Here is a 13,208-nt window from a genome sequence, read left to right on the forward strand (position 1 = left end):
TTCTTGGCACATAATTATATTTCCCTCAAAGCACTTACTACTATTATTATCATCATCATTACTGTCCTTGAGTGAAGGTTTGGAAACAATGAAGAAAAAATTTCCCCATTGTGTTAGTTTCCTAGGGATGCCATAACAAATGACCACACACTGGGTATCTTGAAACAACAGAAATTTATTCTCTCACAGTTCAAGAAATCAGGGTGACTGAAATCAGGGTTGGTTCCTTCAGGAGTCTTGGAGGAAGAAACCATGCTATGTCTCTCTTAGCTTCTGGTGGTTGCACAAAATTCTTGGTGTTCTTGACCTATAGATGCATCAGTCCAGCCTCTGCTTCCATCTTCGCTTTGTTCCTGTACCTTCTCCTTTTCTTATAAGGACACTTCCATTGGATTTAGGGCCCACCCTAATCCAGTGTGATCTCATCTTGAATCTTACCTTCATTATATCTGTAAAGACCCTTATTCCAAATAAAGTATATTCTAATATTCCAAGTGGACGTGAATTTGAGGGCCATACTATGCAGCCTACTATACCAACTGAGAGCAGGTTAGAATTGAATCAGAGGAAGAAATTGCAAACAGTCCCTAGAAGAATGTCATCTAACTTTGAGCCTGTTATGCACTCAAAGGGCCGGGTTGTGTAGGTGGTCAATCGAATGAAATGGGCCAGCTACCCTCAAGCTCATCCCTGAGTCAAACCAAGTGTCAGATAGAGTTAATATGTGTACTCTCATTTAAACTTTGGCAAGCTTCTCTGGAGAGAAGTTAGAAGCTGGGATAGGCTGCACTGACAAGGCAGCACACGCAGGGAGCTCTTTCCCCTGCTCTTCCCTGACACATTGCATGCCACTGCTGAGCCCACGCTGGAACCTTGAATGCATCCTAACACTGGGGGATGCAATGTAAAGAGCCTCGGGGAACTGGATTTTAGTAACATGCTCTGCAACTCACTCGCTCCACTGACCACTTTGTGGCCTAAGGTAAGATACTAACCTTCTCTGAGCCTCCATCTTGGCTTCAAAAAAAAACAGGTATAATATCACCACTAACTTGTAGAGTGGCTCTAAGTAAGAAGACTAACATTTGCAGAAGCTTCCCTTCAGTGCCTGGCATGAATTTCAAAGAGTAGTTGCTGTTATCTTCATTATTGTGAGGTGGTAGCTCTGTCTCTTCCTCTTACTAGGTTGAGGATAAGAAGGACCAAAAGGACCATAAAGCAGGGCTGTGAGGACCCATCTACATCTCTCCTCATGCCAATCCTTCCAGTCTGGCCGCTCAGTAAACTGAGCAATGACACAGTAAATAGCTTCACTCAATGATACACCAGCTGCAGTCCAAATATAAGCACTGCTTCAGTGAATGGGCTTCTAATAGCCTTTCAGGATTTTGAACCCAACCCAGACAACTCATGGCAAATTCTCTTCTTTTCATGACTTAGGAAATGAACACTGCACAGACCAAAGGCAGCAGAAAGCAGTATTAGTGCTTTAGTGTATCTCAACTTTAAAGAGGCTTAAATAGGATTTGGAAGCTATGTAACTTGTCTCTCATGAGTGTGTTTTTATTACTTTATTTACTTGATTACCAAGGTAATACATGTTCATTGTAGTAATTTTAGAAAATATAGCCAAGGAAAAAGAATAAAATCATTATTAATCCCAGATAGATATATAGATTGTTAAAAAATAATAATTTGTGACATTTCTCAGTCATTGGCCTTCAACGTCATTTTTAACAGCTTCCTAATATTCCGTTATATAAACATACCAATATTTATTTAACCCACTCACCCATTCCAGAATTTTTTACTTGTTTTCAATATCCTATTTCCAAAAACAAAGCTGCAATGACATGAGTTTATTCTTTATGAATTTTATAAATCTTTATTAATTTGGTATTTATTATAACCCTTCCCCCCTTTTCTAAACTTTGCAATCAACCCGAAAATTAATTTGCTCCATTTATTAGAAACTGATTTTATTTTCCAGTCTGAAAATCTCCTCAGCTTTGGCTGTATTATCTTAAGCAATCTCTCTTCTGAGCTGCCTGTGCCCAGTAACTGATAAGTAGTCAGTGTTCTTGGACATGGCTGCTTACACACTTGTTTGGGGCATGGGGCTAATGGGGTCAATGTCATGGGCTTCAAGCTCTATATTTACAGGCCAGTTAGTTAAGTATCCAAAGACTGTTTGCCTAACTCAAAACAGCTGTTATTTAAATGCTGGCAGTTAGTTTCAAAAGAACTGGGCAAAAGAGCATGGGTGGATCAACACAAATCCATCACCACTACTGGAAAGACAGTGTGTCAACAGCTCCATCTTCCCCATGGAAAACAGCTCAGAAAGGTATTTGTGTCAAATCACATAAAATTAATAAGGTTGTAGAAAACAGGAGAAGGAACAATATTGAGAAAAACAACTGGCTGACCTTATACATCTCTTGATTTATAAGCTTAGTCTCTGAGATCCCCCCTATTCCAATGTGAGACTGATTCAGCAAACATGTGTTAAGTTGCTGGTAGTGGTATTATATAACTGGCAATTTTCTCTTGCAGCTGACACAGCGCTTGGCACTGATGATGTATATGATGAGAAGGGATGCCAGTGTGATGTATCAGTAGAAGACCTCACCCCACCACTTAAAACTGTCATTCGGGCTATCAGGTTAGTGGAAAACCTTTGACAAAATGAGTCAGAGACCTACCTCTGATTATTTGAATTACTATATTGCTAAGTTATTTTTCTTACAGGTAAACTTCCTGAAATAATTAGTTTCTCTGCTTCTATTCATTCACATGCCTATTAAATTCTGAAATAGGGAACCCTTGGTGGCGCAGCGGTTTAGCGCCTGCCTTTTGCCCGGGGCACGATCCTGGAGACCCGGAATCGAGTCCTACGTTGGGCTCCCGGTGCGTGGAGCCTGCTTCTCCCTCTGCCTGTTTCTCTGCCTCTCTCTTTCTTTCTCTCTCTCTCTCTCCCTCTCTCTCTCTCTCTCTCTCTCTCTCTGTGACTATAATAAATAAATAAATAATAAATTCTGAAATATATTTTCTTAATACAAAACTCTACTGTGTTTGGCCCAAAGTGTGTTATAAAAGGAGGCAGGATTTGAAATGGCAGGCCATGCCAGCGAGATTCCATGAGAATTGGCTTGTCCTGAGAATTTGTGGCTTTCAAGACATTTCATGTATAGATGCAATTGGATTTTTTTAATTATTTTTATGATTTGATGCTCTGCTCCATGTTCTGTTTCTTTTATCAAAGAAAAATTCCACTGGGTTATTTCAAAACAGGTTCAGTTCTAAAAAGGGGAAACCTAAAGTCCTCTGCAGTGACTTGTTCCTTTCTGGCTGAAATGTAATGTTAAATGGTGATCCTTTGTTTTATTTAAATCCCAGTTAGTTATCATACAGGGTAATATTAGTTTCAGGTGTACAATATAGTGATTCAGCATGTCCATACAACACCTGGTGCTCATCACAAGTGCCCACCTTAATCCCCATCACCTATTCCACCCATCCCCTTACCCACCTCCCCTCTAGTAACCATCATTGTGTTCTCTCTCTATAGTTAAGAGTCTGTTTCTTGGTTTGCCTCTATTTTTCCTACGATCATTTGTTTTGTTTCTTAAGTTCCATTTATGAGTGAAATCATTTGGTATTTGTCTTCCCCTGACTGACTTATTTCACTTAGCATAATACTCTCTAGCTCCATCCACGTCGTTGCAAATGGCCAAGATTTCATTCTTTTTATGCTGAGTAACATTCCACTGTAGGCAGGTAGATAGATAGATAGATAGATAGATAGATAGATAGATAGATACCACCTCTTATTTTTTTTCTCAGATTTCGAGTTAGGGTTAGGATTAGGCTTAGGCTTAGGGTGTATGTCTGGTATCCTGCATTTCAGAGATCTCTCCAGAGGGTTATTTATAGTTAAGGGTTAGGGGTTAGAGTTTGGGAGTAGGGTTAGGATTCGGGTTGGGGTTAGGGTTAGGTTATGCGCCCAGCCTCCTGCAGTTTAGAGATCTCTCCAGAGAATAAAACCCCAGACTTCTGCTGGAATGAGAATACAATTGGCAGCCATCCACCGAGATGAGGCAAGGAGGGCATTTGGGGCTCTAAATACTCTTTAAATAGATATTCAATTTAAAAGCTGATGTTAATATGTTTCCTCTTCCAATGGCAAAATCTAAAAGAGTACCCAAAGCAACTTACATTTGCATCTCCATGATCCACTCCCTCCAAAATTTAGGATCTGGACTAAATAAACTGCTGCAAGCTCAGCCTGCCTAGTTTAATCCCTTTGGGAGAATTTTAATCTGTCAGTGAACTCCAAGTGACTTTATTTGCAAAGAAATACCTCTGATCTTTTTGGCTGTCTCTACTCTTACCAAAAAGCTGGAAGAAAACTTAAAATATCCAACCCAACTTAGCTATCCAGATACTTAGTCTAATTTCTGAGATCAGCATGACTGATTATTTACTTCTATTTTTAGTTGGTCATTTTGTATCATTAGACATTGCTTTACTTGATGTTTGGGAATCACCGGGAAAGCAGGAATTAATTATAAAGATTTTGATAAATGTTTGTTAAGGCAAAGAAAATCATGGTTAGTAAAAATGCGTACCCAAGAAGATACTTAAACCTTATCTGTAATGACAACCAAAAAAGAAGTGAAGTGGAACCCAGTTACTTCCCAATAGAACCCTTGAGCAACAAACCCTATGAGTGAAGGACCATACCTTCTTATGTGTCCTGGACCATCCCAGATTATGCCTCTTGTCTCATCATAATTGTTCATTGTTGATACTACCTGTTTTTCTCAAAGTATCCCAGTTTAGACAGTTGGCTTGATCAACCAAGCCCTGGGGAGCCTAGAAGCCTTAGGTAATATTTAAGCCCAGAAAACCCAAGGATTTGTAGTAAAATGATGTTTGAAGCCTTCAGTTACAGAAAGGATCTAGAACTGCATTATATTATGGCCAGCAGCCACATGAGGCTAGTTAAATTTGAATTAGTTTAAATTAAATTTAACTTAAAATCCAGTTCATCAAAGGCACTACCCACATTTAACATGCTCAATAGCCACTAGTGTCAACTGTACTGGGCACAGAAGATATAGTGCATTTGCATCATTGCAGAAAGTTCTATTGGACATTGCTGGTCAAGAAGTCACCTTGAAATTCTTTATATTCATTCATTATATCCCACAAAGACCCTAAAGCAAAGTTGGGGCAATTCATCCACAGATTGGTCCGACTTGCAACAAGTACCATAAAGTCTTATCTAATGGGAACAGATTAGGTTTCCTAAAAGTCATACTTAACCCAATTTGTTCATTTCCCAAGACTTTCTGAAGCTTTCTGCTTTTGCCTCGCAACCTATAAAAAGAATTGTGAGCCGCAAGAAAGAAAATGAAATAGGTTTATGCTGCTAGCTAAGCACTTTAGCGGAAGCTTAAGATTTACTTTTATACCATCCTCTTGAAACTTGCCTGACTTTTGTAAAGTCCTTTGCAGAATTCCCTTGCTTTTCAGAATTATTTCACGGTTCTTACTTTTAAAGGGCTTTATTATTTACATGTATGTTCTTTTTGTGAATCTCTGAAGCTTTTTGCTTGCTCCTTTGTGACACTGGAGGGGGATGTTTTCCTCCCCCATATCTTTATTCTACTTAGTGGGTTTTTTAAACATCACTTCTAAGTTCCCCTTAAATTTGTGAATTCTCTAAAAACACAAGAGCTACACTCAATAGTTAATAACTTAATTGGAAATCTTTGACTCTTGATACTACTTAATTTCTAAAAATACATGATTAGAAGACCAACCAATACAACTGGCAGTTCTGAAAAGGAGTTTGCTTGTATAAATCCCTAAATCTTATGCAAAAGTGTCCTTTTCTTGAGTTCAGTTAAATAAATAAGCTGTATAGCAGGTGGCAAGAATGTCCCTTGCCAGACATACCCATTTCTAACAGCTCACCGAAAGTGGTATTTTATATATATGTGTGTATATATATATAACATATATATATATATGTTACCGACTGCAAGCGTGAACCATCTATTATTCATCTCTAAAACAGCAACTTGGTTTGGGCATTTTCCTTGTTATTTTTTGGTCGTTTGCTCACTTAATATGAATAGTTGACTATGCCTTTTGTCCTCCAGTAGTTCTTACAGTAATAATAATAGTCTCCTAAAAGCCAAATTAAAAATTAAGATGTCTAACAGAAAATAATCATTCCACTGCAAAGATGACAGCATGGAAAACAAAACCACTGCATCCTCAGAGAGCAAAATTGATGTTCTTATTTGGGTTATTAATATTTATTAAGCATCTACCATTTTCTAATTTCTAGTTGTTTTTGAGAGTAAAAATTATCTGAGATGACTAAGGCCACTGTCTGAACTTGCCTGGATTATGTTACCCAAAAGCACTTTGAGACCTTTTTTTCTTTTTAATAACTGACATCACTTTTTATAGTAATGAACAACAGCTATTCTTAGACATTTCCAAAATATGTCTTAAAAGTCAGAGGAATACTTAGTTTTGTATAATTTCTCCAGGATTATCACAGATCATTCTCAAAATATTATTTAGTGGGAGTACACAAAGTTGCTGGAAATGTGTTTTAAACTCATTTCTGGGAGTGAAGATGGTACTTATTTTTAACAAAAGTTCTGTATCTTGTTAATTATTTAATACAAACAACGTTAAATTTCTTTTCATTCACTCATAGAAATTAGTTTCTAAATAGAAAGATGAGGAGGTCCACGGTGGCTCCATCGGTTAAGCATCTGCCTTCTGCTCAGGCCATGATCCTAGGGTCTTGGGAAGGAGCCTTCTGACTCCCTGCTGAGCAGGGAGTCTTCTTCTACCCAACCATGAGGCAATGTCCCAGGTAGACTTCTCCCCCTCCACTTCCTTGTGCTCCTGTGCACGTGCTCTCTCTCACTCTCTCTCCTCCAAATAAATAAATAAAATCTTTTAAAAATAAATAAATAGAAGCATGATATTAGCAGGGAAGTAAACAGATTGACAAGCAAATTGATAAACTCTTGAACATTCTACACACTCACATTTCATCGTATCATGATGTATTCATTTGCTAGGGCCACCACAACAAAATACCACAGACGATATGGTTTAAACAATAGAAATTTACTTTCTCACAGTTCTGGAGCCTGGAAGTCCAAGATCAAGGTGTCAATTGGGTTATTTCTTCTCAGGCTTCTCTCTTTGGCTTGCAGATAGCCACTTTCTCACTGTGTCCTCACACAGTCTTTCCTTTATGCTCTCACATATCTGTGTCCAAATCTCCTCTTCTTATATTGACACCATTATAAGAATGGCATCTTCTAATAGCCCTACCCTAATGGTCTTATTTCAACTTAATCACTTCTTTTAAACCCTTGCCTCCAAATACAGTTACAATCTGAGGTGCTGGGGCTAGGGCTTATATGAACTTTGAGGGTACACAAATCAAATAACACATGGCAAGATACTAGTTTTCCTGTCACTGTTTAAAAATATTTTCTCAGGCACAGTATCAAAATTTTCAAATTAAAAATAAACCCATCAATTACTTCAGATATGTTCCCTCAGAATAACAAACATCTGGATATTTGGGAATATCTAAAGAGGTTGGCTGTTACCTTTCAAGCTTGTACTTGGCACTGTGTAAATACTACATAAGTGAGAATCTTGCACAGTATTTCTCACAAAAATTAACATAAAATTATTAATTCAAAATAATAAGTAATATAAATAATACATAAATTTTAAAAGTTATATCCAAGTCTATATTTATAAGAGTTTCAACATAATAATTTTTATAATAATTTTTTATTTGAGTATAGTTGACACACAATGCTACATTATTTTTAGGTGCATGATATAGTGATTCAACTCCTCTGAACATTATGCTGTGCTCACCCCAACTGTTGCTACCATCTGACACCATATAACACTATTACAGTATATTGACTATATTCTCCATACTTTGTATTTATTCACATGACTTACTCATTCCATAACTGGAAGCCATACTCCCATTCCTCTTCACTCTTTTAGCCCAGCCTCTCACTCCACTTAACTCTAGCAACCATCAATTTTGCTCTGTATTTATAGAGGTGATTCTGCTTTTTGTTTGTTTATTCATTTGTTCCATTTTTTAGATTCCATATATGAGTGAAATCATATCGTATTTGCCTTTCTCAGTCTGACTTATTTCACTTAACACTGTACCTTCTAAGTTCATTTATGTGTCACAAATAGCAAGATATTATCCCTTTCATGGCTGCATAATATTCCATTGTGTATTGGAACATATATACCACATCTTCTTTATCTATTTGTCTATGGATGGACACATGGTTTACTTCCATATTTTGGCTATTATGAATAACGCTGCAATAAACATAGAGGTTCATATAGCTCTTCAAATTACTGTTTTATTTTCTTTGGATAAATAACCAGTAGTAAAGTTGCTAGATCGTATGGTATTTCAAACTTTTTGAGAAACATCCATACTATCTTTCTCAGTGGCTGCACCAATTTACATTTCCACCAAGAGTGCACAAGTGTTCCTTTTTGTTCACATCCTCATCAACTTATTATTTCTTGTCTTTGTTATTTTAGCTCTCAGAATAATCATCTTTAAAAATAAAAAGAAATGTTTGTATTTGTTTTCCTATACTGAACTAACTAGATAAATTCTTAGATATGCATATCAAGGCATCATAGAAGTACTATGTGAAGAATTTATTAGGCAATTGAAGAATGAGCTCTGTCTTAAAATGATGCAATGCAAACCTTACCTGCCTCTTAGTCACATTTTTTTATAGAATTACTCTATCTAAGATCAAGGCCATTCTTAATGAGATCCTCAACAACTGTTCTCTTGTGAGCTTGTTTTATACAGCTATTTTTGTCAGTTGTCAAGAAATGAATCAGAATATCATACAACCTGTTGTTCTTGTAAAGATAACCAAACAACCCAATGGAGATTACTCATTATTCTGAACAGAAATGACCAAGAAACTGTTGACTGTATCACATACTTAATTTATCTTAATATATCTATGCAGTAATCACATGTATGCTGTGTTTCACATGTTCACAACCTTTTATTTCCCACACCAAACCAGCCTTCTAGTAAATAAAATTAATAAATAAAGTCTGGGATGAAAACTCAAAGAAATCTTCAGTTGAAACTGCAGCCAGGGGTGCCTGGATGGCTCAGTCAGTTAAGCAGTTGCCTTTGGCTCTGGTCATGGTCTTGGGGCCCTGGGATTGAGCCCTGTGTCAGCAATCCCTGCTCGGTAGGGAGCCTGCTTCTCTCTCTGCCCCTCCAGCTTGTACGCTTTCGCTCTCTCTCACTCTCTCTCTCTCTCTCTCAAAAAAAATAATAAATAAATAAAATCTTTATAAAAAAATAATAATAATAAACTGCAGCCAACCATTAGCTAATTCTACTCCCAGCCCCCCACCCTCCTGGGAGCTGCTCAGAGAAGTTATCCAAGAAATGATAGCCTCTGTGCAACCTTGGGCAACCCATGTCACTTCTCTGTGCCTTGTTTCCTTATTAGTGGAATGAGGAGGGCAGTAGTATTGACCTTGTAGGGTGGTGAGGATTAATTGAATTAACATCTGCAGAGCACGTAGAACAGTGCTGGGCACATGATGGGCACTGTATAAATGCTCGTATAGCCTGCAGGTGTCTGGGCTCCTTCCTGCCTTCCCAGCATGCAGCCTGCTCAGGCCAGACCCTCTCCTTTCTGAGCTCCACTGCCTCCCATGGTATGTCATGGAAGAAGAGCGCTTCTTGCTCTCCTCTGAAGGGTGCTCCCAACTTACAAACGTCTGTGGTCTAGCCTGCCTGCACCCCCTTCCCCAGGAAGCACTTCCTATTACCGCCTGAAGCTATGTCCTCACCACCTGTGCTGGGGAATCACTCAGAGTAACGCCACTCAGGGCTGGAAGAGCAATTTTTCTACCCAACCATGAGGCAATGTCCCAGGTAGACTTCTCCCCTCTTCTTCCTCCAGGTGAGCTTGCTGCCTTCCCAGGCACCATCCCAAGAAAAGGACTGTGAAAGGGAGAAGTTACCTCTCCTCTTCCTCCACACCACCACCCCCCCCCCCACCTACACAGAGGCCTGACTATAAACTCTTTAGCTCCTCCCAAAGGATCAATTCATTCACTCTAAAACAAACAAACAAACGTGGAGCTTCTACTCTGCATTAGACACTAGGATGGACATTAATAAGAAAGATGGATCCCTGCTAAGAGTCTGGAAAGGCTACCAGCAAAGTACAGAGTCAGTTATGATGCAGAGCAACAGATCACTAAAATAGTAGAAGTCCAAGATATTTGGACAGACAGAATGTTGTCACTTATGGGGAGGCTGGCATCCAGGAAGGCTTTCTGGAAGAAGGGGATCTGAGGCAGAGATCTGGTGGCTTTGTAAGTACTAGCTAGGTTATTATAAGGGGTGTGAGTTTAGACTGAGGGAACTGCGGTTGCTGAGAACCAGATCTGAAGATAGCATTATAAAGTATATGTGCTGGTACAGGGTGGAGAACATAGGGAGGAGCAGGAGCCATTATAACAAGCAGGAAGGCTCATGGAGGCTAAGTACAGAAATAAATCTGTCAAGACAGTACTTTATTCTAATACTTAGAACAAAGACCAACTGCAAGGAACGAATTGAAAGAGGGACCACTGTTGTTACAATACCTGGATCTGCTGGTGACCAGCCATTCGTGATAAAGAATCGCGAAGAACAGACTTCAGAGCTCTTCAGACATGAGAAAATTATAGGATTTGGATATTTACTGGTTGGAGAAGACAGAGTAAGAGAACAGAAGGAATCAGGATGGTACATCCGGAGGGATGGGAAGGGGGTTGGTCACACGGAGTCTGGCTTGTGGGAAGAGTGTGCATTGTTGCAACTGTTGATTCGCAGGATCACAGCAGGGGCCCAGCAGGCAGGTGGGGCCCTGCACCAGAAGCGCAGGAGAAAAATCTGGAATGGAGACTAACTTGGTAGTCATTGGCACAGACATAGATGCTTTGGGGAAGTGTCACTCCAAGGAAAATGTGGGAGTGAAGACGGTCACCACAGAATTTAAGGCTCATAAAGCTTTAGGGAGCTGCAGACGGAAGAAGGCTCTGGTGAAGACTAACACAGCAGCCAGACTGCCCGGCAACAGGGCAGTGTGTCAGAGGAGGGGCCAGCAGACAGTGCTTCAAGCCCCAGAGCTCTACTGTGTTCAGTGCTGCTAAGAAGTCAAGAAGATAAAGTGTGGGAAGGTCCTTTGGAATTGGCAAAGAGAAGGTGATCAGTGACTTTGGAGAAAAATTCAATAGAGGCAAAAGGATTCGAAGCCAGATGGTAAACAGAACATTTTTCTAAATTATCTACCAGAATCTTTCACTCTAATAAGAACATAGATAAAATGTCAAAAATTTCTTTGCAACTAGCAAAGACTCATCAACTCTTCTCAAATTGTTCCCATCTGATCAGCAAAGAGAAGAACGGTGATGACTTGTCAGAGTTTCTCAGGCAGGTATGCAAATCAGGCCTTGCTATAACCCTGGGTGGGGTGACAAGATTTTCCAGTTTTCTTACTCTTGTTTTCTGCCTATTCTGAAGGGCATATGCGGGACCATTCCCTGAACTGTCCCCTACAATGCATTTTCAACGCTGAATCCTTCCTAAATCTCGCTCTATAACTCAGACAAGAATACTCCACAAATAGAGAAGCAGAGGCACATGTTTGCCGTTGTGGGTTTTTGTTAAATCTACAAGCTGTTTAATCATCACCCGTTCTTAATTTTGCTGATAGCATCTCTGCTATTTTAGCAGAGGTGATGAGTCTTTGTTTGCAAGTCACCGTTAAGACATTCTTGACAGCCAAGTCTATGGCATGTTACAGAGTAAAGGATGCTGCTAAGAAGAACATTTTATGGATCACTTAGCACATATTTTTAAAAACAGCTAATATATTCCCTGGAATATTCTTTTTGTTTATTCCTGTTTTGAAGATAATTGCTTGTGGCCACATTTTGCTCTAAGGCTGCATTAAACTAGTGTTTTCACTGAAGACACACTTTGCAGCATCTAATTTCTAACCTTTTATTTGGTTATAATTTAAACTGAAACTCCTATTCATTGCTATGACTAAAAATATTCAAGAGCAATCAATGTGTATGGGCACTTTATTTATTTACTTCTTCATTTCATACTTTAAAGTTTATGCAGAATTTTAATACTCCTAGGAAAGCAAAATTCCCAAATTTAGTTATCAGATCAGTGCTCACAAAAGCCTAAGAGGAGAGTTAACCATTTGCAGACTGCCTGAACCCAGAAGTTCTTGCTTGCGTTCTACTCTTCTTATGCCCTTAAAAAAAAAAAAAATGTATAGGAGAGCCTACCAAATCTTGAATATAAAGCACAATAATAGCAAGCATTATTACACCCAGTGTGCCAACAGTGTGGCCACAAAACTGGTCCTGATCCATAAGTCAGCCAACTGGGACCCTTCTGGGGTAAGGACATCAGATAGACTGTGTACAAGTGGTGCTAATTTACATGTCTCCATCAAGAACTGAAAGCCAGAAGGTTGGTAAGTGCATCCAGGAACTCCTGGGGCTCCTTTGTCACTGGCTAGTAGCCCAATCTAAGATGAAAGAAAGGTAAACAAGTCTTGGATATATAATTCTATAATTAGTTTTGAAGGGTTTTCAGAGTCTAAATACTGTATACACAAATGCAAATGTGCATTATTGAATCATATTTATGTATTAACAGAGAAGTAACATTAACAAATTATCCAAATAAAGAACACATATGCCTTTAATAGTGACCCAAAAATATCAAGTTCCACAGTCCTAGCTATCTGACAAGTTTGCTCTGTGATCATTATCGTTCCCTGACTAATCTCTGAAAGGCAAAAGAGGGCTACCTTGGGGAAGTTTTGGTAATCTGAAGGCCCTGGATCCCCTTCCAGAATGAGCCCTAGGACCCTTGCTTTTAAGGCAGATAGATGCTCTGTTTCTTGGAGAGAGAAAGAAGTCAGGGGTAGAATTATCCATCCTGGGAAAGGGGGTGGGGGGTTATGGAACGCAAGTCAGTAGAGTAAATCAACCCAAGTAGCCAAAGAAGAGGGGTCAGAGGGAGAATACACATTACACCA

At 39.1% G+C, this 13,208-nt stretch overlaps 1 protein-coding gene across 3 annotated transcripts in view; it reads left to right on the forward strand.

The window, feature by feature from the left end:
• Nucleotides 1-13,208, forward strand: part of KCNQ5 (potassium voltage-gated channel subfamily Q member 5) — a 495,778-nt gene that overhangs the window by 466,297 nt on the left and 16,273 nt on the right. For all 3 annotated transcript variants that reach the window (XM_025444409.3, XM_035697462.2, XM_025444410.3), the window contains one exon: nt 2,557-2,665. In XM_025444409.3, coding sequence (XP_025300194.3) covers nt 2,557-2,665 — 109 coding nt within the window. The remainder of the gene's footprint in view (nt 1-2,556; nt 2,666-13,208) is intronic.

The sequence above is a fragment of the Canis lupus genome, chromosome 12, assembly GCF_003254725.2.
Source record: "Canis lupus dingo isolate Sandy chromosome 12, ASM325472v2, whole genome shotgun sequence".
Taxonomy (NCBI): Eukaryota; Metazoa; Chordata; class Mammalia; order Carnivora; family Canidae; genus Canis; species Canis lupus.